Here is a 23,894-nt window from a genome sequence, read left to right as displayed (position 1 = left end):
TCTATCATCCATTTTATACATTTTTTATAAATTAAACTAGTTCACTTGTTTTCTGCAGTGTCATTTAAACAGTCTGTTGATACCTGGACTTTTACTGTTTATTTCTCTTTTCTAATATACGAGTCATTTATTGTAATTTGTGATTCTTTTTCTGCATTCCAGTGTGAAATCAATAGGAAATTACCCGGTTATTGGTGATGCTGCCTGCAGTTTAGCTATTTAAATGGAGCATTATAACCTAAGTTTTATATGTTGAGTGAACTGATGCACTGTTATTGTGTATAAGACAGTTATGGAGAAAATGAGCATGCTTTTAAATTTCAGCCTGATAAAACTTAGCAAGCTCTGATTGGGACAGGTTAAATATTTAAGTTGATAGAGAAAAAACATAAGCTGCTGAGCATTTTTGATAACAGGAGTTATGTTTTTATCCCAGTTCATACTGTGATGCTGCGAAATTTAATTGCTTCTACTCTGTTACAGAGAACACTATTTTATAACTAGGGGAGTAGGAGGTAAAGAGTGGCTTCTAATATCCACAACCCTTTTCACTGTTTTTAAAGTATTTAAGTTAAGATTGTTAAAGTTGAACTGGTCAGCCAGCTAGTCGACTTTTCTCCGATATAGAACTTTGTCCCCATCTGCAAATCAGGCCAATCAGGGTGGTACTATCTGTAAACTTTTACCAGTTAAACAGATGTGTCTCTGGGAATGAAGTCAGTGGTGTACATAGAGAAGATGAACAGAAACAGAACACATCCCATATATTACGCAGTGTGTTTGTCTACTACACTGTACATATTTTTATTGTTTATGTATTGTCACAGTTTGCTCCACCAAGCAGAATTCAGAGAATATGTCAAAGAATGCCATTTTCCTTAAAGTATGTTATTTTAATGATACACCACATGATCTGTCTGGCTGATGCCAAAAAAATTGATGATTGGAAGAGGGACAGGCAGATCTCAGTGCACTTGACTAGTATACTAAACTCTGAAAAGGGTGCACACTATGTATACAATGGGCTATAGCCACTGACTAAGGAAACAGGTATATATGGAACATTTTGGTATAACTCATTGGAGTAAACACTGTAAATAAAGAACCTGAAAGGCCTTTTTCTTACTCCTGGGAATAAATAAATTCTGATTTCATTTAAAAGTGGTTTGGTTGCTCAAGTTCTCTTCCTGAAGATCGTTGTGTCCCTCAGAGGTCACATAATATGTATACGTTATCCTGTAACTATAAAGTTTAAAGCTGTTGTCTTTACTGCTAATCTTTACTTAACCAATGACTGGGTGGTAGTGAAGGCACTGGAGAAATCAAAAAAACATCTCACCGTGCTACCAGCTTTGCCCAGGTGAGAATAAGCCTTGAGCAAATAGATAACTAACTAATAGATACTAACTAAGTTAGTAAATACGGGTTTTAAGACCTCTAGGTCTGACTCCATCTGGTCCCACAGCTTTTCCTGCGTGAAGCTTCCCCAGTTGTTTCCTTACTTGATCTTCATTTATGGACCATTAACAATGATGGACTGAAATGAAGTGAAAGATGTTATTTATAAATGTCAAGTGTTAAAATATCCTACCATATGGACTTGTATAAATAACAGCAAACAGTGAAAGTTACTTATTATTCATACTCTCTGAAACACAATAACCTCAATTAATTAGCGCATGTACATGTGCTTCAATAAGCCGATTATTCACAGAAACTGATTTTTAAATTGCCATGGAAATTCTTATCCCAATTATAGAAATTGTGTTAAGGGTCTCTGAGAAACTTGAATAACAGAGGTACATTATGTGGCTATTTGGCATCTGTTGCTGCACACTGTGACTTCTGTAATTCATAGTATGTGTGGCACAATGCAGCAATGCATACACACATGTTGAACAATAGACATACAGATACATGATTTAAAAAAAAAACACAATCAAATTCAGTCTCATACAACAGCAGTAATATAAATATTTAACGAATGCTTTACTGGTAAATGATAAAATTAATTGTTGTCTGGGGCTGAGAACCAGTGGTGAATGACTATTTTAGTGTGTGCTCAATATCCAATCTCCCAGTTCCCATATTCTTACCCTTTTCCCTTTTTACAACAGGTATCCATGAAACATTCTGGTTGAAGAACACCACTAAAATCTTCAGTCACAAGCCCAGCAAAGAAAACTCTGAAAATCATGTGTTCAGGATGTATGGCAGAATGTGCTTGAAAGATTATGAAGATGGACAGCACTGTCTACATAAGCCTGAATACTTCAGAGAATTTCTTCATGACCTGCTTTGCTTCAGACCTGCATGGAGAGACATGATGCCATGATAAAATTGTAACATGATGGGGACCAAGATCTTTGAATTGAGCTAGTAAAAAGCAGAACAGAGCATTGAGGGATAAAATCAGAGTTATTGGGGTCCCTGAAGGTGCTGAGAAGGGGAATTTACATCAGTTAATTTCAGTGGCCAATGTGGTTTACAAATTTGCTAAACTTTAAAATTGAGATTATAACAGCTCACCGGATCTCCATAGGGAAAAATGATGCAGACAGCCCTTGCCCTATATGTTGAAACCAATCATCCAGTCATATTAAAGGAGAACAAGGTTGTCGCATAAGTGGGTCTTTGAGGGATGAAAAATACTTTTTTTTTTTTATTTACAGTATTCAGGCAGTGAATACCTAAAGGCAATGCCTTCAATTCATAAAAAGAATCCTCTGCCATGCTAGAACTCAACAACGATATGATGCTCTTGCAAGAAGATCCTTTGTATCTCCCAGAATTTGGCTGTATTAATTTACAACCTCTTTAATGAAGTTGATGTCTCCAGCTGAGTACTGCAAATTAAACTGGTGTCACTAGTTTAATTTTGAAAAGTTTATTCTGCCATTTCAGAAAATTGCAATTATTTACTATATATACTCAGCTAGTCTTATATACTTGTTTTTATTATATATAGTATAACAAGGGTTTTGGTGAAATTATTCTTTACTTTTTATGTATTGAGGATGACAGGTGGGTCTGTCGGTTAGAGGCTCGTTTTTTGTATGCATAATTATCTGTATGCCACATGATTGAGTTTTGTCCTGCCTTGCCCCTGCTTGCTTAATTTCTGTCTTTTCCATTTATACTTTTCATGGTTTACTTACTGCGTTGACTTACTTAACACAGTATTTTAAAGAACCAACATGGGTGTAAGCCTGTCTAGATGTATTACTTCAAGATAGAATTAAGGGTGTACAGATGAATCAACTACTACGATCAAGTGACCATAACATAATACAATTCTTAGTATTTTAGAGGAATGCAAATGTAAAGACCAAAACTGTTAAATTTAACTTTGGTAGAACGAACGTAGAATATGTGTAAAAGTCTAAAAAGCTTGGACTGGGATAAGTTTTTTGATTATGTAAACAGTTGAGGAGAGTGAAACAAGTTTAAAAAAATGTTTTACACTTCATGCAGGACAAGTACATCCCAAAATTAAAAAAAAAAAAAAAACAAACCTCAGATTAATAAAGACTTGAAAAGGAAACAAACAGCTATATAAGGCATAGAAGACTTATAACTCTAATGTGAATCAAAGGGCATATGAGATTGTGAGGGCAACAATTTAGAAGGATATTAGGGAACCTAAAAGACAGGTAGAGAAGAATATTGCAGATAAGGTGACAGATGACCCAAAGAGATTTTCAATATTTTAGTAGTAAAAGAACAGTCAAGGAGGAGATGAAAGGCATCAGAAAAAGTATCAAATTTCAGCCTTCTACCTACACGGGAAGTTGGAGAATTAGTGACATTGGAAACTTCAATATGGCGGCCGACAGTGGCATCATACCACTGAAATAAGTACGTACATCGGTTTTGGTTAACACAGGGAAGCCACCTACCAAATTTCGTGAAGATGGGGCCATAAATAAGAAAGTTCAACATGGCGAACGTTGTCAACCGTTATGACCGTTACGCGTAGAATTTCGAAATGAAACCTGCTTAACTTTTGTAAGTAAGCTGTAAGGAATGACCCTGCCAAATTTCAGCCTTCTACCTACACGGGAAGTTGGAAAATTAGTGACGTTGGAAAGTTCAATATGGCGGCCGACAGTGGCGTCATACCTTCAAAATATGTATGTACATCGGTTTCGGTTAGCGCAGGGAAGTCGCCTAACAAATTTCTTGAACATGGGGCCATAAATAAGAAAGTTCAACATGGCGGACATTGTCGACCGTTATGACTGTTACGTGTAGAATTTCGAAATGAAACCTGCTTAACGTTTGTAAGTAAGCTGTAAGGAATAAGCCTGCCAAATTTCAGCCTTCTACCTACACGGGAAGTTGGAGAATTAGTGATGAGTCAGTCAGTCAGTCAGTGTGGGCTTTGCCTTTTATTAGTATAGATTATTATATCTATTCATTTGTCTTTACTAGCATAGTTTTAGACTGCTGGCCTAGTTCTCTTTCTCAGGGGTGGGGGTTGATGTGTTTTGAACCTTTTTCTTTTTTTTGCAAAACTCAAGTTATTGGGAAAAAAAAAGTAAGCCAAAAAATTACATTAAACAACTTCTATAATTATTTTACTCCTTATGGCCCTTTTACATACTTTTTCCTTCTTGCTAAGAAAAACTTGCTTACTGAATATCTACTGCTAGTTAATTTCTTACTGTCTTGTCTGTTCCTACAGCCAGTTCTGCCTGATCGGCACCTTAATGGTAACAGCCGGACTATGTGCCACAAGGTCTTTATTTTTCCGTAAAAGCAACCATTTTTTCTGTTACTTATAACTATTCGGCAAAACAAAGCTGGATATTTAATTACAAAGATGTTGTTGTCAGCTACTACTGTATACTGTCATTCCTCTCCAATATTACCTTGAACACAAATAACAAACTTTTTCAAACACTCCCCCAAACACTCAGCTAGCTGCTTTTGCTCCTATGCAGGTGGAAAAAAAAAAAAAACCCAACCCTTCTTAAGGAGAAAAAAGCTTTAAAAATTCCTGCACATTTCCTTAGTGGCAACCAAAACTCAAAGTTTTTAGGAGAAAACGTATTATTTAATTAACTCTCACTCCTCTGAACACAAAACTCTCAGCAGCTCCACTTCCATTTGCAAGGATGATGTCAGCGTGTCAGTACCTGGAGTTTAGTGAGTACATATACTGTATAAACCCATGATGCATATTTTTTTAGAAAGTACTGAGAAAATTCTGAATGACTAAGAAATATCATATACTATCCCATTATATAAAAAGAGTGATCAAGTAAATCCAATCAACTATAGGCCAGTAAGATTAATGTGCATCAATGGTAAATTAACGGAAGGAATTATTAAGAAAAAGACTGAGCAACATATGGCAACAACAGGAGTTTTACTGAACAATCAGCATGGATTCAGAAGAGGGAGGTCATGTTTTACCAACATGTTGCAGCTCTATGAGGAAGTAAGTCGCATTATTCAAATATTGTGCCAAACATCAGGAACTTGAAAGGAGAAGGGCTTCACACTATTTGTTTCAAGCTACATCCACAATTACGAAGGCAAGATCAGGACATATTAAAAACTTGTGTCTACTATGAACTTACATGGAACAAATATGTATTTACATTAGGCTTCTTTAAAAACAGAATTTCAATAATTAGTCATTAAATGTTATTCAGGAATAGGTGAATATCCATGTAAGCTTAATACATAATAACATGAGTCTGTTGGACATCTTACCTTGTAAAAAAGCGGTATGTCTCTGTCTGAGTAATCAAAAAGGTGAATGCCAAACCACTGCTTCATTGTGAGGGTCTCAATCTGTTTCCTCAGCAACCCATAACAAACACATCTTGATTTTAAATTAAACATTTTATCCTCAATATAGACAAATAGAAAGGGCATAATTTCTTTGGATAGTTTATTTAGGAACTGGAAGATAAAATATGTACTTAATCTGATGCAACATAAAAAAGACAAATTAGTATCATAAAGAAAATGATGAGAAATTATTTATCTTATACACTTATGTGCTAATTGTTATATTTAACACTGGATTTGTTACATTGATTCCACTTTTACAGAACTGGCAATTTTCCTTTTTTGTTATCAACAAATATCTCACTTTTAAAATCAATGGTAATAAACTATAAATAATTACACTGGAGGGTCAATGGTTTATTTCTCATTAATGAATGAACAGAAAACATTATATGAAAGGCATAACAATAATAAACATTAGTTCCTGGGAAAATAAATGAAGAAACTGTGCTGGCAGACATTGAAAAAGGTGTTATCATTCTTTCTAAACTGTAATAAGATTGATTTCAAAGACTTTGCTGTTCTTTTAAATGCTTAACTTAAATTGTAAATACCATTATGGAAAACAGAATACACATATCTGCTATACATAACTCCTTCTCAAATATAACACAGAGATAAAAAACAAACATCTTGATTCGTTTAACGGTATGTAAAGAGATTACCTAATCCAGGACATGGTTGATTCTCTCTAACTGAAGTCTTTATTAACTGCTGTGAATTATTATAACATTATTCTCTTTAACAGACAAATAATTCTAACTGGTCCTTCAGAATGTCGAAAAATCTGAAGAGTCCTTTACAGTGAATGTATATCTGACTTAAATCACAATAATACAGTCCTGAAAATGCTGAGGTAAAAAAAAAAATCATCAGAATCAACGACAGATTCATACAGTATATAATGCTCAACTTCAGAAGCGTACTTGCACCCCTCAAATTGTGTGTTATAAGATTTGTTTGATTTACCTGAGAAGACAATGCAAAAGATGTACAAAAAGTCCACATCTACAAGAAAACCAATTTAAAATTTTGCTGGAATGATCAAAAAGCATATAATCCAACACACTGATCAAACAGATAAGTATTAAACTGAACAAAATGTTTACAACAGGAAGAGAGATTCAACATTTTACAAAGTTTGCAGTGAAAAACTATTGTAAAGGTAACACTACAATGAAAATAATATCCTATCTAGTATTTTCTAAAAATGTTATTTTATTTTAATCAAATGGAACAATTTTCTTCTGAAGTGTTTCAACATTTAAGAAAAAACATTTGCACGTATTTACCATTTTTTGTTAAAACAACAGTGTGTACAAACCAAAAAAAATTAAATTGCCAACTTGTTTTTAGTGCTTAATCAGGCTAACATAAACACATCCTCCTCTCTACTTTTTTCTACAAATGGCAGCTCTTTTTAAAGGAAGTCAGACCCTACTCCCCATTAGGCAATTTTATTTAAACAGACTATAACAGTTTAGGGTCTTATTTTTATCTCTCTCTCTCTCTATGTTCACTTAGAATCTACTTCTAAAGTCTAAAGTGCATCCTTCATATTACAACAGCTGGTTCAATGGGCTTCTTTTATAATTTAACCCTGAATTTAATTTCAGGCATACTGTTTATCAGGTCTGTCTGCTACTTTATTTACCTTTCTAATCCTAACTATGATTTTCTTACATCTGCATCAAACATATTCTGTCTATTTTTTTCAGCCCATATATATAACAAACTGGAGCCAATTTACAAATTCAAACATATCAGACAGCCAAGTTTTTATTACTTGACACTTTGACCTACTTAAGCTGTAATTATGGAATTTCCAAAGTTGTGATGAGTTTTGAGAGCTCCAATTCTATTATAATGAGACAGTTCTTTATAAATTATCTATGGTTCTATAACACCATTTCCATAATAAACACTTCTTTCCAATAAAGGCATTTTCTGTCAATATTTTAGAGTTATAACCTTAAAAATATATTTTTTATTTCTATCAGTTTTACATGCTCATTTATCTTCACAAGTAAAATCAAGGCTGAAAGTAGTGTCATAAATAAAGAAATAGAGACAGATGATTTTGTACAGTATCCTTGACCCAACAGAGTTAAAGCATTTTTGTTTCCAACACTTGTACATACTGTTTTCTGTGTAGATAAGTCATTAAGGAACAGCTTTCCAAGTTCTTTAGATGACAAAACACATCACCTTAATGATATTTTTTCAATACAAATTTAAAATGACTTGGCAAAGATACTGTAGTTAAGAAGGAAAAAAATAACGGGTTTATGAGAATTTGCTTTCTGTGACTTTTACTTAGCATGGTAATACCACTTTATTTTAAAGGCTGCAAAAATAAAGATATAGTTAAATAAAAAGTCAGTGAAAATAAAGCATGAATATATGGGGTACCCTGGTTACTTTTGTTCTGAACCACAACTGACAGGTTACTTTCAGTGCTGCACAGATGTCAGTACTGCCAACAGAGAACTAGAGGTTGAGGTTTCCTAAATCTTGGTGTTCTGATTCAAAAGGATAACTAAGAGCAGGAGGGAGTCCAGAGTTTCTTAGCTGGTCATCCTGCAAAATCAAGTCTTCCACATCCTGGCCATGGTATTTACGCTTGCATATTTTCACTGTCACTTTGCGACCTTGGAACACTTTTAGAGCCTCTCGTGCTGCCATAGCTTTGGCACTGTCCTCACCACGACCATAGCCTGTACCCAAATATACTGTCCGACACCTTAGCTCACAAACAAGGCCCTCCTGCTGAGAGTGACTAGAAGGCAGGTCTGGAATTTCTTTAAGAGGCACAAATATACAGGTTAAGCTGGATTTTGATGACTCCACACAAGCTTGCAAAATTGCAAAATAGTCCAGATTTGGTCCAAATCCCCCAGCTGACACCAACTTCCATGCTACAGCCTTGTAAAGCCGATTGAAAAATGCCTGATATTCTTTGGGAGCCTGAGGGGAAGGCCCACATTTCATAGCAACATGTGAATCTTCATTGCTACTGCTTCGCACATTTTTCAGAGATTTATCTTTATGTGCATGCTGGGTATCTGGCTGACTTCCTTGAGATTTTGAAGTTCCACTCCCATTTCTGCTTGAGTCTTGGCCTCTGCTGTTTAACTTTACTTGAGAGGATGTGATTTTCAGATCTGTAACAAATAAATAAAAGTTTTTAAATCTGCTATTCTGTTTTTGATCATTTACATAATTCCAAAGAAGTTGTATCATTTTCGCAAAAGACCAAATTAAATGTAATACTTTCTAAAAAAAAAAAACATGTGCTTGAATATCAAAGACTACATACCCATTTTCATTGCAGACCTTTTTCCCTGATCTTTCTCTATCACTGCTATGTCTTTTTTGTAATATGGAGATAAAAACTGAATAAGTGAATTCCAAGTGAAGCTTCACAAGTGTGTTAAATAACTTAAGCATAATGTCCCTTGACTTATACTTCACAGATTATGATATATAATCTAACCTTCTATTAGCTTCCTTGATAGTTTCTGTACATTGTCTTGATGCAAACAGTGAGGAGTCCAACATGTCTCCTGTCATTGTAATAAAGGGTACTTGCAAATTTCAGGACTCCCATTGTGTATTCAAATATAACACTTCTACTTCCTATGTGTAATACTTATATTTCATTTTATCGGCTGTAAATTTGCCTTAGCCTGTATACGTTCAAAGTTGCTCTGTAACAGTTTAGCTGATTTTACATTATCTGCCCTTCCACACAGTTTGATTTTCTCTGAAAACTTAACCAGCTTACTAATTATGTTTTTGTTCAGATTACCTATGTATACTAAAAAAATGATCCACCAAAAAATTATATATATTTTTTTATGTTACTTATCCTATGTCCGTTATTTAGTCATATGCCCAAAACATGCATAGCACACGCTTTATATTGATAAAATATTGTTAAATACGTAATTCTGGAATAATCAGCAATCACCATACACAGGAAACTAAAGTCTTATGGGAGTCATTTAATGAACTGAAGGCAGTACTTATGACCCATAAATGAGGAACAGGGACAGTTCTTCAATTCAAAAACTCAGTCCCATGAAACTTTAGTTTCTTGTTCATGATGTATACCAATTATTCCGGAGAATATATTTTAACAGTATTTTAGCAAATTGTATGCATATAACTGGATAAATGACATGTGGATTATGCAACAGGAGTAATGCAAGATTTTTTTAATCTTTTTACCATGGAGGTTTTTTCATTCTTTACCACTGTACATCATTGGTCACCTATGTCTTTTATTATATCCTAAACTTTTTTCTCTCCATTGTGAATGGAAGCATGAGATTAAAAATCTTTCTAGTTTTGCATTCAAAGATAGTACGATCTCTAGGCTGTTAGATTTAATAGATGAATATATTATATTAAACAAATGTCAAAGATTAGAGGCTGTGTCTGACTTTAATAAATCCAGTTCGGTCTTGTGATATTACAGAAAGAAGCACTTTCTCAATCCTTCTAGCTAGAACTTTAAAAGTATCTTGTCATTATTCAGAAGTGAGATGGTCTGAATGATGCACATTAAAGTAATCCTTATTTTTCTTAGGAAAGATGGAAATTAAATCTTGGCTAAAAGTTTGAGGTAGAATTTTGTTGTCTTTAGCTCCTATAATCATTGCTAATAATAGTGGAGCTAACTTCTTAATTCTTTATAAAATTCCACTGGGTAGCCATTAGGGCCGGCTGCTTTCCTACTTTGAATTGAGTTTACAGCATCTAGTAATTCTGAGAGTGTCAGAGGTTTATCTAGTTCCGCAGCACTAAGAGTATCTAGCTGTGGTATCTGTAATGAGACAAAGAGCTCATTAGATGGTGTCTTATAATCTTTAGACTTTAGAGGAGATAGCCCTGGTGCTTGCTGGACAATTTTAACTGATCAGTTTCTGCTAGGACTAAAATAAGTGAAAACTGTTTTTTGTGACAAATGTAACTTTTTATGCTAATAAAGCTATTTGGAATTAATTAATATGCATCTGATCACTCTTCACAATAATACAAAAACAGTCTAAATTGTCACCACAAAAATTGAAGCCGCAAATTTTGCAAAACACAACATCTGTGTTTCTGCCAAAACCTTTGGCCACTACTGTACATATATTCAATGAAAACAACTTCAGTATAATAATTAAAGTTTACAAAAAAACAAATAGGAAAGGTGGCCAAAAAGGTAATAGAATGTACAGTTATGGCAAATGATGCATTACAAATGGTCCAAGTTGCCACCGAATCATCTTTGCCTTGCCATAACACGAAATGACTCATAATTGCGTTTCAAAAGAATGTTGGGATCAGTCTTCTTAGCACTTTTTCTGCTTAATTCGGAGAACCAAAAATGTAAAACTGACCTTCAATGTCCACTTTTAATTTGGCAGGATACAAGAGGCTGTATCTGTATCCAATTTAACTTCTCATCCACACAATTTTTCAACTACTTTCAAATTAGAAACGTTGCTCACCTTTCCCTCACCTTCCATCAATTTCTATTCCAAAAGAAATATTGATCAGCCTTGAAGACTCAAATAGCATCTCTAAAATGTATAAAAGCATTTTAAAGTCACATCCTTTCAAAGATCCCAAGGTAGAATGGTGAAAGGATCTTTCACTTAATATTTCAGAAGGAGTGGAAAAGGAGTGCAAAAAGTGAGGAAGACAGCCATGCACAGAATACACTCTAGCTCCAAACGCAAAGGCACACAATTATCCAACCTAAAATCTATCTTCTATCTCGATTAAAACTATCCAAAATTTTTGCAGGGCAAGATTCAACCTGTTAAAGTTGCAACCTAACTCCAGCCTCACTGGGCCACATGTTTTTGGCGTGCAACAAAATAAGATCATTTTGGACAAAAATCTTTGAATGTCCATCAGATAGCCTTGGTGTCACAATCACACCTAACTCATTAACAGCTATGTTTGGTGTTCTCTCAGATGGTCTTAAAGAGGAGAAGGACAAACAAATTGTAATTTCCTTTACCTCACTACTAACATGTATACTTACTGAACTGGAAGAATTCCATATAATTTAGATAGGAATATAAGTAACATGCTGGTTAAGTTTTCAGATGATACTGAGAAAGGTGGATTGGCAGAGAATTTGGTATCTATTAAATCATTACAGTAGGACTTGGACAGCATACGGGCTTAGACAGATTCGTGGCAGATGAAATTTAAAGCCAGTAAATGTAAAGTATTACATATAGGAAGTAAAAATATTATGTTTAAATGGGAGGTCTGAAAACCAAGAGAAAACCTCACGAGAAACATTTAGTGTCATATTGGACTCTATGCTATCAACTTCCAGACAGTGTTCAGAAGCCATTAAGAAGGCGAACAGAATGTTAGGTTATATAGCATGATGTGTGGAGTACCATTCCAAGGAGGTTATACTAAGGCTTTATAACATACTGGTGAGGCCTCATCTGGAGTATTGTGTGCAGTTTTGGTCTCCAAGCTACAAAAGGGACATGGGCACGCTAGAAAAGGTCCAGAGAAGAGTAACTAGGCTTATTCTGGGGCTACAGGGGATGAATAAAGAAGAAAGATTAAAAGAGCTGAGCCTTTTCAGTTTAAACAAAAGAAGAAGGAGAGGAAACATGATTGAAGTGTTTAAAATTATGAAGGGAATTAGTACAGTGGATCGAGACTTATTTTTAAAATAAGGTAATCAAGAACAATTGGACACAGTTGAAAACTTGTTAAGGGTAAATTTCGCACAAACATTAGAAGTTTTTTTTTTTTTTTTATACAGAGCACCACTGACACTTGGAATAAGCTACCAAGCAGAGTAGTAGAAAGTAAGAATTTAGAGACTTTCAAAACTAGTCTTGATATTTTTTTTAGAATAATTACGTGGACAGGACTGGCAAGCTTTGTTGGGCTGAATAGCCTTTTCTCATCTAGATTGTTCTAAAATAATATAGCGTAAATGATAAAGTCATAGTTGTTGATATTTGAACAATACTTCAGAAAAATTCTGAGAGCCAAATAGGCAGACTAATAGGTATAGAAAGACATGAAGCATCTGTTAGTTGAAGTAGTGACAAAAAAGACAAGACAACCACTTACCATTATTAAAAATTAGGTTGTTTAGTGCACATACAGTAAAAAAGTCAAAAACTACTTATATTCCTCTAATGCTCAGATATTTACCAAATTTACCAATTTTAGCTATGGAATGCTCTGCACTGCAAAATATCACTTTTGGCAAAGAAGTTGACAGTTTAAATACTATGTACTGTTGTATATGATAAAGTTTAAGACAAGCAAGAAACAAGCAGTACATATTGAGAATTTCAATAAATTTTTATAAATTCATCTCAGAAATAAGTAGTTGGCAAACGGGAAAATAAACTCCCATACAATACATAGAATTAATTGCATAAATTTCACATTAAAATCTATTGCAAACTTAAAGCTATAACTGTTTTTTAAAAAGATAAATACACATATGTTTAAATGTTAAGCCATGTTTAAGCTGCCAGTATCAATTAATTGTTTCAAAGTTCAAAAATATTTCATTGAAAATATTTTGTCTTGCCACAGTCTCACAATGATTATGTACTAAAACACTTAATATTTGTAAAAAAAAAAAACAAAACTTTTTTTTTTTCTAAAAAATTCTGTATTTATTTAATCTCATATCTATCTATGTATTAAAAAAATAGAAAACACCACCATTAAATACTTTTCTATACTTTTGCAAATGGGTCTATAAATAAAAGAAAAATGTTATAATGTTATTGTTAAATGTTTATTGATGTTTTATATTTGGTTAAATATAATAGCTACTAAGCCAAAATACTGGTCTCTAATTGAAACAGTTTAATCCCGTGATAATGATGACATAATTTTAATTGTTTATTGCATCAATTTTACTGATATAAAACTTATAGGTTATCTGTGCTTCTGATCTGTTCTTGAAGGGTGAGTGATCAGCAGCTCAGCTTTTTGTAATTTAACTGTTACATTACGGTATTTTTTTTTTTTTACTACAATAATTTAATATTTTACATTTTGAATAAAATGTGCAGAACATTGTAAGATTACAATGCCCTTATTGAGTCTTTTAAAATCAAATTTAATATTCTAACATAAGAAAATGGCTCCCACTAAGTCTGCGTGTTAGCCAACATGAGCTGTAAATCCACCACTGTAGACAAATATTGTTGCGATTCAATTAGTGCCCGATTGTCTGAAAGGATAAGATACAATAACAGGAAGGCCTCATTTTTAAAAAAAGATGTTCCCCTTCGATGCATAATGCACGAGTGGCACTTAGCACATACAACAGCTGTGCTCCCTTTCAAATTACTTTATTTTAATGCCACACATAACCAGCATCCAACACACAGTATTGTATTTGGCAAAGCACAAATTTCAAGTAACAACTGACAAAACATACTGTACATACATGTACACGTTAAGTACTGTACTTCAGATCAACAATAGCCAAAGCGTTATTCGCAGTGAATTAGCTGTTTTCCCATTTGCCCCTGTTCGTCGAATTATTTAGTGATAATCTGTCTGGTTTAGGAGAATTTATATATATATTTATATATATATATATATATATATATATATATATATATATATATATATATATATATATATATATATATATATATATATATATATATATATATATATATATATATATATATATATATAGTGGTGTGAAAACTATTTGCCCCTTCCTGATTTCTTATTCTTTTGCATGTTTGTCACACAAAATGTTTCTGATCATCAAACACATTTAACCATTAGTCAAATATAACACAAGTCAACACAAAATGCAGTTTTTAAATGATGGTTTTATTATTTAGGGAGAAAAAATCCAAACCTACATGGCCCTGTGTGAAAAAGTAATTGCCCCTTGTTAAAAAATAACCTAACTGTGGTGTATCACACCGAGTTCAATTTCCGTAGCCACCCCCAGGCCTGATTACTGCCACAACTGTTTCAATCAAGAAATCACTTAAATAGGAGCTGCCTGACACAGAGAAGTTGACCAAAAGCACCTCAAAAGCTAGACATCATGCCAAGATCCAAAGAAATTCAGGAACAAATGTGAACAGAAGTAATTGTAATAGAGATCTATCAGTCTGGTAAAGGTTATAAAGCCATTTCTAAAGCTTTGGGACTCCAGCAAACCACAGGGAGAGCCATTATCCACAAATGGCAAAAACATGAAACAGTGGTGAACCTTCCCAGGAGTGGCCGGCCGACCAAAATTACCCCAAGAGCGCAGAGACGACTCATCTGAGAGGTCACAAAAGACCCCAGGACAACGTCTAAAGAACTGCAGGCCTCACTTGCCTCAATTAAGGTCAGTGTTCACGACTCCACCATAAGAAAGAGACTGGGCAAAACGGCCTGCATGGCAGATTTCCAAGACGCGAAACCACTGTTAAGCAAAAGAACATTAGGGCTCGTCTCAATTTTGCTAAGAAACATCTCAATGATTGCCAAGACTTTTGGGAAAATACCTTGTGGACTGATGAGACAAAAGTTGAACTTTTTGGAAGGCAAATGTCCCGTTACATCTGGCGTAAAAGGAACACAGCATTTCAGAAAAAGAACATCATACCAACAGTAAAATATGGTGGTGGTAGTGTGATGGTCTGGGGTTGTTTTGCTGCTTCAGGACCTGGAAGGCTTGCTGTGATAGATGGAACCATGAATTCTACTGTCTACCAAAAAATCCTGAAGGAGAATGTCCGGCCATCTGTTCGTCAACTCAAGCTGAAGCGATCTTGGGTGCTGCAACAGGACAATGACCCAAAACACACCAGCAAATCCACCTCTGAATGGCTGAAGAAAAACAAAATGAAGACTTTGGAGTGGCCTAGTCAAAGTCTTGACCTGAATCCAATTGAGATGCTATGGCATGACCTTAAAAAGGCTGTTCATGCTAGAAAACCCTCAAATAAAGCTGAATTACAACAAACGCTTGATTGCAGTTACTGCTGCTAAGGGTGGCCCAACCAGTTATTAGGTTCGGGGGGCAATTACTTTTTCACACAGGGCCATGTAGGTTTGGATTTTTTTCTCCCTAAATAATAAAAACCATCATTTAAAAACTGCATTTTGTGTTTACCTGTGTTATATTTGACTAATGGTTAAATGTGTTTGATGATCAGAAACATTTTGTGTGACAAACATGCAAAAGAATAAGAAATCAGGAAGGGGGCAAATAGTTTTTCACACCACTGTATATATATATATATTTTTTTAAATACCAGTACCCCATAATGCTTTGCGAAGTCAGGGCAACGTCCTCAGGAGCTGTAAGAGCCAATATTGATGGGATCACCCTCGGGGTATATAATGCTGATCATTTGCATTACAGACTCCATGGGATGCGTTATCTGTGCTTGTAGCCAAATGTGCAAGTCAATGTTCGAGTTCCAGGTCAACATAAGAAAAGAAGGTGTGTGCCCTATGCATGCATAATAATTAGCCATGAGGCTCGGTATGAGTGAAAACAAACCTTGAAGGAGCCTGACGTAACCCAACAGAGTAGACACTATAAAATAATAATAATAAAAATAACTATTTACAAGACGTAATTTTTTTTGATAGAAGAAAAAGTGCACAGCATCAGCAAAGACAGTTTAGAGAGCCTTTAGTGCAACTATAAAAACCAGAACAAGACAGCAGTTTCAATCATGACATGGCACTTGGAATTTTCTGCCTTTAAATGACCTGCATATTTTTTCTGACTTTTGACTACGATTTCAGCATTTCCGCTTTGTTTTTTGATGAAATTTATGATTGTGCTTCTCTGACTGAATTCATTTTTCTTTAATCTCACGTAGGCACCGTTGTGCAATGGTTGGCACTTCTTCCCCACAGCTCAGGTCACCTTTTCGGCCATAATAAATAGGTCCAGTACAGTTGACAGACGTTTTCCCAGCCCTCACGTACTCTTTAAAGACTACTACACTATTATAATCTAGTCAAATCTAGTTCAGTTAATCCTTCCCCACTGACTTTAATGCAGTTTGCCAAGTCTGTCAAATATCCTGAACATTTGTGATTTCGGAAAACTCACTGCGAAATGTTCCCTCCTCACTAATCAGTAATAATCAAAGGCCATTTCTGTTTAAATGAAAAACTTTCTGCTAGAAATGCCTACATTTTTGTTTTCAATCTGGTGCTTATTCTATTTACCTGATATCAATAAGGCAAAGAAACCTTGCTGTTTGAATGTAATAACTTTCATTTCTCCCATTGCAAACCTTTATTTGCTTTTCTTTTCACTCCACTGAAATCTGTGGTGTCTCAAATGAAGTTTAAAATTGAGAACTACAGAATACATTGTTAACTGATTTTTAAGGATGATTCTGATTACTTTCTTGCCACACTAGGGATATCCATAATATGTACGGTTTAAAATTAAATTTCCATATATGTACACCATTTCTATGTATATATGTGTCATTAATGTAACTTTTGATAAAAAAAAATCTGTTATTGTACTACGTATATTTTTCTCTGCTTTCCAAAGGATAGCACATATATTTGAAGATATTTACTACGTTTTTTTCTTTTCTAAAATAACAAAACTTCACCTTTACATTTCAGGTACCTCAACTTCTATGTCAGTAAATTTTTGTCCAAGTAAAAATACTTCTACTTGAGTAGAATTTGTAGTACTCTCTCCACCACTGTAACCTTTCATATCAAAGCCTTTTGGCAATGTTTTATCTTATGTTCTTGATGCTTTCACATAGAATTTCAGCGTATTAGTGAAACAAGACCACTCTCATCTAAACGCACATTGAACATTTGCTAATATTCCAAGGTGTGCTGTTTGATCTTGTCCATAATAACAGCTACCTTTAATTTAGCTGTAATGCATGTTAAGCTTATTGACCTACAGTTACTTGGATCAGCCAAATCACCTTTTTCATACAACATGATAATATTTGCTAGCCTCCTGTCTTCAAGAATTTCCCCAGTGTACACAGATGTAAGAAAAATATGTGCCAAGGGTTTATATATGTACTCACTATCTTCGTTAAGCTCTCAAGGATAAATGTTACTTGGTCCTGGTGATTTGTTAGATTTCAACCTTTTTAATCTAAATAATACATCTCCCTCGACAATTCCCAAGTAACTAAGTTCCTCCTTAGTAGTTCCTGTTGTTTTTAAAAAGTTATCATCTATTCACATGTATAAATTTCAATAAAGTACAAATTCACTGTATGTATATTCTAGCTTACTTTTACCATACCTAATACTCTTCACCTCCTCCTTGACAGCTCTTGCGCTTAACATGTATATTAGAGTCATTTTTCCTTTTTGAACTCATCTTGGACTGCCTATTATTCAGCAAATTGAAACTGGCTGGGTATGAGTAAGTTGTGGGTGTGGGTGTCTCAATGCAATGGACTAGCACCCTGTCCAGGGTTGATTCCTTGTACCCGATACTGTTTGAAAACAGATTGAAGAACAGATACATGATAAAGTTACTTGCTTCTTTAATCTGTTAGCAATGAACAGTTCCTTTATTCAACAACATTATTAGTAATAAGAAACAGTTTAACACCTATCTCAGCAGCACTGTGTGCAAGACAAAAGCCAACCCTGGGTAGGTTTCTAGTACTTTACAAGACTCACCTATCAATTCACTCATTACATACCCACATGGGCCAATTTAAAATTAAACATTAATCCAATACAGATCTTTATGATGGTAAGACTTGATCACCAGAAATAAAACCCAGGGACAAGGATCTGTCACAGGATTCAAACATAGATTTTTGATGCAGCATGCTAACTACTGTGCCAATTATGTACATAATTGTTAACTAATGGAGGTTCAGCTTAATCAAGTACAATAACCAATGTTACTCTGGTTTATTCTGCTTTACAAGTTGTTATAGGAAGTTAAAAATAACATTAAGACAACTTAAGGAATATTACTCTAATTCAATAAGTATTTAACACTTCTTGATTTATACCATTGTTGCTTTGTGCTGACGGGAAACGTATACTGTATATAATAGAAGGCAACACAGGAGAGTAAGAAGAGAGTGTTTATATCCATCAACCTGTAATATGTTTAATCATACTTCTGAATGCACAGCTATAGTGTAAATATATGTATTTTTCTCTAATAGCACATAATGACCTATATGAAGTCTCAGTATGTTATGTACGTTTTTCTTAATATGGATTCTTCTGTGAATGTGAATCATCAATGCATTGTCAGTACTGAAAATATTCAGAGAGCATACAAATACACCATTATTTAGCAGATTTGACTTTATAATGGTTTCATTATTACAAAAAATTAAACTAAAATATGAAGGATTTTTTTACTTTTGGTAACATCAAAATGTGTTGTTTTAACTGTAAAAACCTAGCAGGTAACTTAAGAGCTAAGGAATGTTATCAGAAAGCAATGCTAATCCATTTTGTTTGGAAGCAATGCTATTTCATCAATCTCTTAAGTACTTCACTATAAAAGTTGCCCAAGGAGTAAAAACAGTCTCTGTGGTTTCTTCACTGCATGCAATAGTTTAACATGACACCTCTTCGAAATGACTACCACTTATATCAACAATAAGCTAACTTAAAACACTAAACATTCTTTTGCTCATTATGACACCATATCTAAAGTGATTTGAACATAAAAGCTTAATAAGGTATGAAAGTGGATTCTGTCTTTAGTCTGATCTGATTTAGTTTTTCTGTTGTGGGTTAAGTTTTTTGTTATATTGTTTCTTAACTGCAAGAAAAATACGTTACACATACATGCCAAAAGTAATTTGGAAAAATGGTGACCTCCTCTGTAGACTAATTTAAGTTATAATTTTAACATGTTGTCTGTACATTTAATTGCTTGAACGATTCAATATAATGTATAAATGCGTTCTGAGTTATTTTCTTTACATATTCACTTGCTCAACTTGACTGTTATTCTTCTATGTGTGAAAACAACCCAATTAAATGGATTTTATATTACAATTAAAAAGCATTAAAACTATCATAAACCAACTGTAAATTCATTCTTAATCCTCCTTTAATACAATTTAATGATTTCTTAAAAAGAGATTACTACTCTGGATTAGTTGTCAAGATAGGAAAACAGACATCAAAAATGCTCTCCCTTCACCTGAGCTGTTCTTTCTTATTCCCTTGCCTATAATTTCATCTCGAGTCTTACGGAGTGGAATGTCATTCACAATAATTCCTTCTGCCATCCCTGTTATCTTATCCATCACTTGCTGGGGATATCTGTTTAAAGCAGAACACAGTAAATACTAAATTAGATCAACAGTAATTATTTACTCCAAGAACCACATAGTCAATTCCAAACAGTAATTAGAGTTATTGACTTGAGATGCCAATTCGGAAAACTTACCTACAACCAAGAAAAACATGGTTGGACCAAACCATGGAAAGTGACAGCAATTGATCCAGACTATGGCTTGAGTTCCCAGGCTGGATATTTGGAAAGCTCTCCATGTTTCGTAAAATAAATTCTTTTCTGGCTCTCCACTGCTTTTCTGTCTCACATTCTCCTGCAAGTGACTCTAACCATTGCTCCAAATGGGAATTCTGACCAAGAAATTCTGCCACAATATCACCTTTTTTTGCCATCTCTGGAAAATTAAAAGTTTGTGAGATACGCCTACCATGTATGGAAAAAAAAACAAAATAATCTTAATTCTCTACTATAAAACCCTTTTTTTAACCTTCATATTTATGTTTTATATGACTAAATGTACCATATTGGATCACAGGAATTACAAAATATATTTAAAAGAGCAAATAATGTCCACAAGCTTTTAAGAACAAAGTTAAAGGAAAAAATGCATTGTGAGTTCGGACAGTAAAAGAAGTATAGGTATAAATTAATCACATTTTATGATTTGCACAATTTTAAAGTCATACCTTCTCAAACAAAACACTTTATAATAGTAGCTATTGCAGGTGGTTCAGGTAAAGCCCCTTATTTTTTTTATTTTATCATTGTTTGTTAGTCATAAACACTTGTTCTAAAACATTCTTCTGCTTTATTGGTACAAATAATTATTTGTTTTGTACTTTTTTAAAAAATTGACATGTATAAGTAAAAATTAATATATATGTTTTCTGGCATTTATTCCAATATCCAAATCATTTACGCCATTAAAAGTTGAAAGTGTTTACAATCTTCAGCAATAACAAATGCTAAACATTAATTTTTTTTTAATTTGGACTGAAAAAAATGTAAATACTTAAAAGAACATAAACTTTATTTAATGCAAGACGCAGGTTTCTATAAAGTGTACAATTACGTTTTCTCTACTCTTGAGGAAAGTGTTGTTATTATACATAGGATTCAAAATTAAATATCCTCCCTACCTCATTAACCACTTACTTTCTGTAATATAAACTAAAAAAACAAGGATTTGTCCCATAAATTACTGACCTTTACTGGGTTACTCGTAAAATAATATGTACGTGGAGGAAAAAAATATAGTCAGGGCAGGGGAAACGTAAGAAAGTGTGGTGAAATCGCACTACTAGTTGCTCTAATGAGGAGATGAACATCTGCCGAATCACGAATAAGATTTTATTTCAGTGCGGGCTGCACTATCATGCAGTTTTTACCGGTTTGCACTTTGCTTTTTCCCTTTTCATTTGTATACAACAGCTTTCTGTATCGAAATTATTTGTTTTAATATTACGTTCTTGTTACTCAAATGAAACGCACCGAGCATATTTCGTGTATGGAACACCGCGAGCGTACAAAACTCATATATTGTGTCAACGACATAACACGTTAAACACGAATTTATAACTACATAGCAGAATGTGCACTAGAGGCCAGCGCATTTAATTCGAACAGTAGTTCACTTCTCATTTTAATTATTAGCTGACGCTTTAACAATATTTTAAAAATAGTGTTAATATCGGCACGAAATGCTAAATCAAATAAGTCGGAATGAAAGAGAAAAATGCCGAAGAATTGCAAATATCTGAAAGTAAGCAATATCGTTAACTGACCTGCACCTTCCGGGTCAATAAAACTACATTTCCCATGAAGCATAGAATGACAGGAAATGGGTCTAATCTGTACTACGGAGTGCAAGGGTTATTTAACATATCTTTATTGAAATATCAGATGTGACAGTGAATTTTAACATGTAACATTTTATAATTTAAGATAGACTCGTTTTTACGGAAGCGTTTTAGGGCCACGGTGAAGAAAAAAAAATACAGACACAGTGAAGAAAAAATAAATAAATGTCTAGAATAAAGTCGACATGTTGACTTTATTCTCGCCATTCAAATCGAGATTAAAGTCGACATTTCCACTTTATTCTCGTAGATTATTTTGTCAGTAGAATGTCGCAAAATAAACTTCATCATAAAATGAATGTTTAATTTATTAGATTTTCTCAAACCTTGTCATAAGTTAATGTAGCACATTAAATGCTTTATATTAAGTGTTCCCCGACCAAGTCGTTAATCTCTACACGCTTCTTAGACTGACTTCCTTTTGCACCGAGGAGGCGCCGATGGCCGCACATTGATTTCATGATATTCCTGCTCTATGAACATTCATAATACTAAGATAATGCATTTCATTATGAAAAAGACATCAAGTATTTAACATGGGGGGGGCACGGTGGCGTGGCTGTAGTGCTACTCCCTTGCATTAAGGGGTCTTCAGGTCTACGTTCAGTGTAGAGAACTTTATGGCAGGTATGACGAGGCTCAAAAAAAACTGGATATATGAATGGGTATCGCACAGGTTTAACTGATATATTGTGTAAATGTTTTGTTCGTGATGTGGTGGTCGGAGACACGAACACAGAATTCAATGGATGTTTTTCTGAGCGGGCTTTCTTTATTGTATGCGTGCTGTCTCATTCTGACGTACTAAACCCCCAGTTTCTATCGTTCCTTTTTCTTTCTCCACATAACCAATCACCACAAAATAAACGTCTTTCTGAAATTAGAACTAGTTATAAACTTAGACCTCAGAGTTTTCAGAACTTAAAAAAAATATTCGTTATACATGTTTGACTATACCTTCCATTCAGGGTTGCGCCCATCCCAGCAAGCATCGTGGGCTAGGCAGGAGCAAATTCTGAATGGGGCGCCAGCACATTGCAGGGTGAATACGAGCAACACCAACAGTAGCAGGGCCAATAATAAATAACAAAACCCCAAATCCTACATGACTTTGAAAGGAAACTGAAGCACGCCGAGTAAACCCACCAGAAAAACATGCAAACTCAAAGCAGGACACACCCGGGACCCCCTTGCTGTGAGGCAGCAGTGCAACCACCACGCCACCGTGCCCCCACATACTTTAATACATTTCATCATGAAAATGATATCAAGTGTTTATCTTAGCATTCTAAATGTTCAGAGAGCAGACATATGAAGTGAATGTATTCTTTGCGGCGAAATGTCGACTTTAATCTCGACATTTAGTTTTTTTTTCTCTTCACTGTGAAACGAAAAGAAATAGTTATTTTGCCATTGCAATAGACGATTGATTTTCAAATATAAACAACAGTTAATCATTGCAGCCTAATAGAGGGGATTGCCCTAAATGTTAGTTTTTGCATGTTTAATAAACAATGAGCCTTGTTCGTGGCCCGTTCCGTTTGTCTCGTTCTGCTGTCTGCCATTCGGCATATTCTAAACGAACCTCATTTCGGTAACGCTAAACTAATAATGCACCTTATAAACTGTTAAGCAACTTTTTGAATAATGTCGATGAACTAATGGTTTACAATTTCGTTCCATTATTTCAATTTTCATCGGGACAAAAGCATTTATTTTCATAGGTTGTCTTCATTTGCACAATGTTTCAGGTAAATGCTGCAGTTTGTTGCTTTTTTAGGGTTTAGTTGTCAATTTAGTTTAGTTTGACAATTTAGTTGTCATTCCCTTCTTTTTCTACACTGTGACATATTAGATTAGATTATATTACCTTTATTGATACCAAGGGGAAATATAGATGCATACAGCAGCAGAAACATAAAACTTGACTAACAGGCTAATAATGCTATCATTCAATACAT

General features: G+C 34.3%; 1 protein-coding gene across 3 annotated transcripts; it reads right to left on the bottom strand.

Annotated features, from left to right (window-relative positions):
* Positions 1-6,141: 6,141 nt before the first annotated feature.
* On the bottom strand, positions 6,142-21,919 carry LOC120541596 (CDKN2A interacting protein). Of its 3 annotated transcripts, none has more exons than XM_039773378.1 (4): positions 21,859-21,919; positions 20,228-20,468; positions 19,979-20,100; positions 6,142-8,969 (listed from the first exon to the last, which is right to left on the bottom strand). In XM_039773378.1, exons 1-4 carry the CDS (start codon positions 21,899-21,901, stop codon positions 8,296-8,298), a joined length of 1,080 nt encoding a protein of 359 aa, XP_039629312.1. In that variant the 5' UTR covers positions 21,902-21,919; the 3' UTR covers positions 6,142-8,295. The 3 variants fall into 3 exon arrangements, with proteins under 3 accessions (XP_039629312.1, XP_039629314.1, XP_039629313.1); XM_039773380.1 differs by lacking the exon at positions 21,859-21,919 and adding an exon at positions 21,281-21,796; XM_039773379.1 differs by lacking the exon at positions 21,859-21,919 and adding an exon at positions 20,761-21,241.
* Between the last annotated feature and the right edge of the window lie 1,975 nt (positions 21,920-23,894).

The sequence above is a fragment of the Polypterus senegalus genome, chromosome 12 (assembly GCF_016835505.1).
Source record: "Polypterus senegalus isolate Bchr_013 chromosome 12, ASM1683550v1, whole genome shotgun sequence".
In the NCBI taxonomy this organism is placed as follows: domain Eukaryota; kingdom Metazoa; phylum Chordata; class Cladistia; order Polypteriformes; family Polypteridae; genus Polypterus; species Polypterus senegalus.
This window is presented reverse-complemented; position numbering and strand designations above follow the sequence as displayed.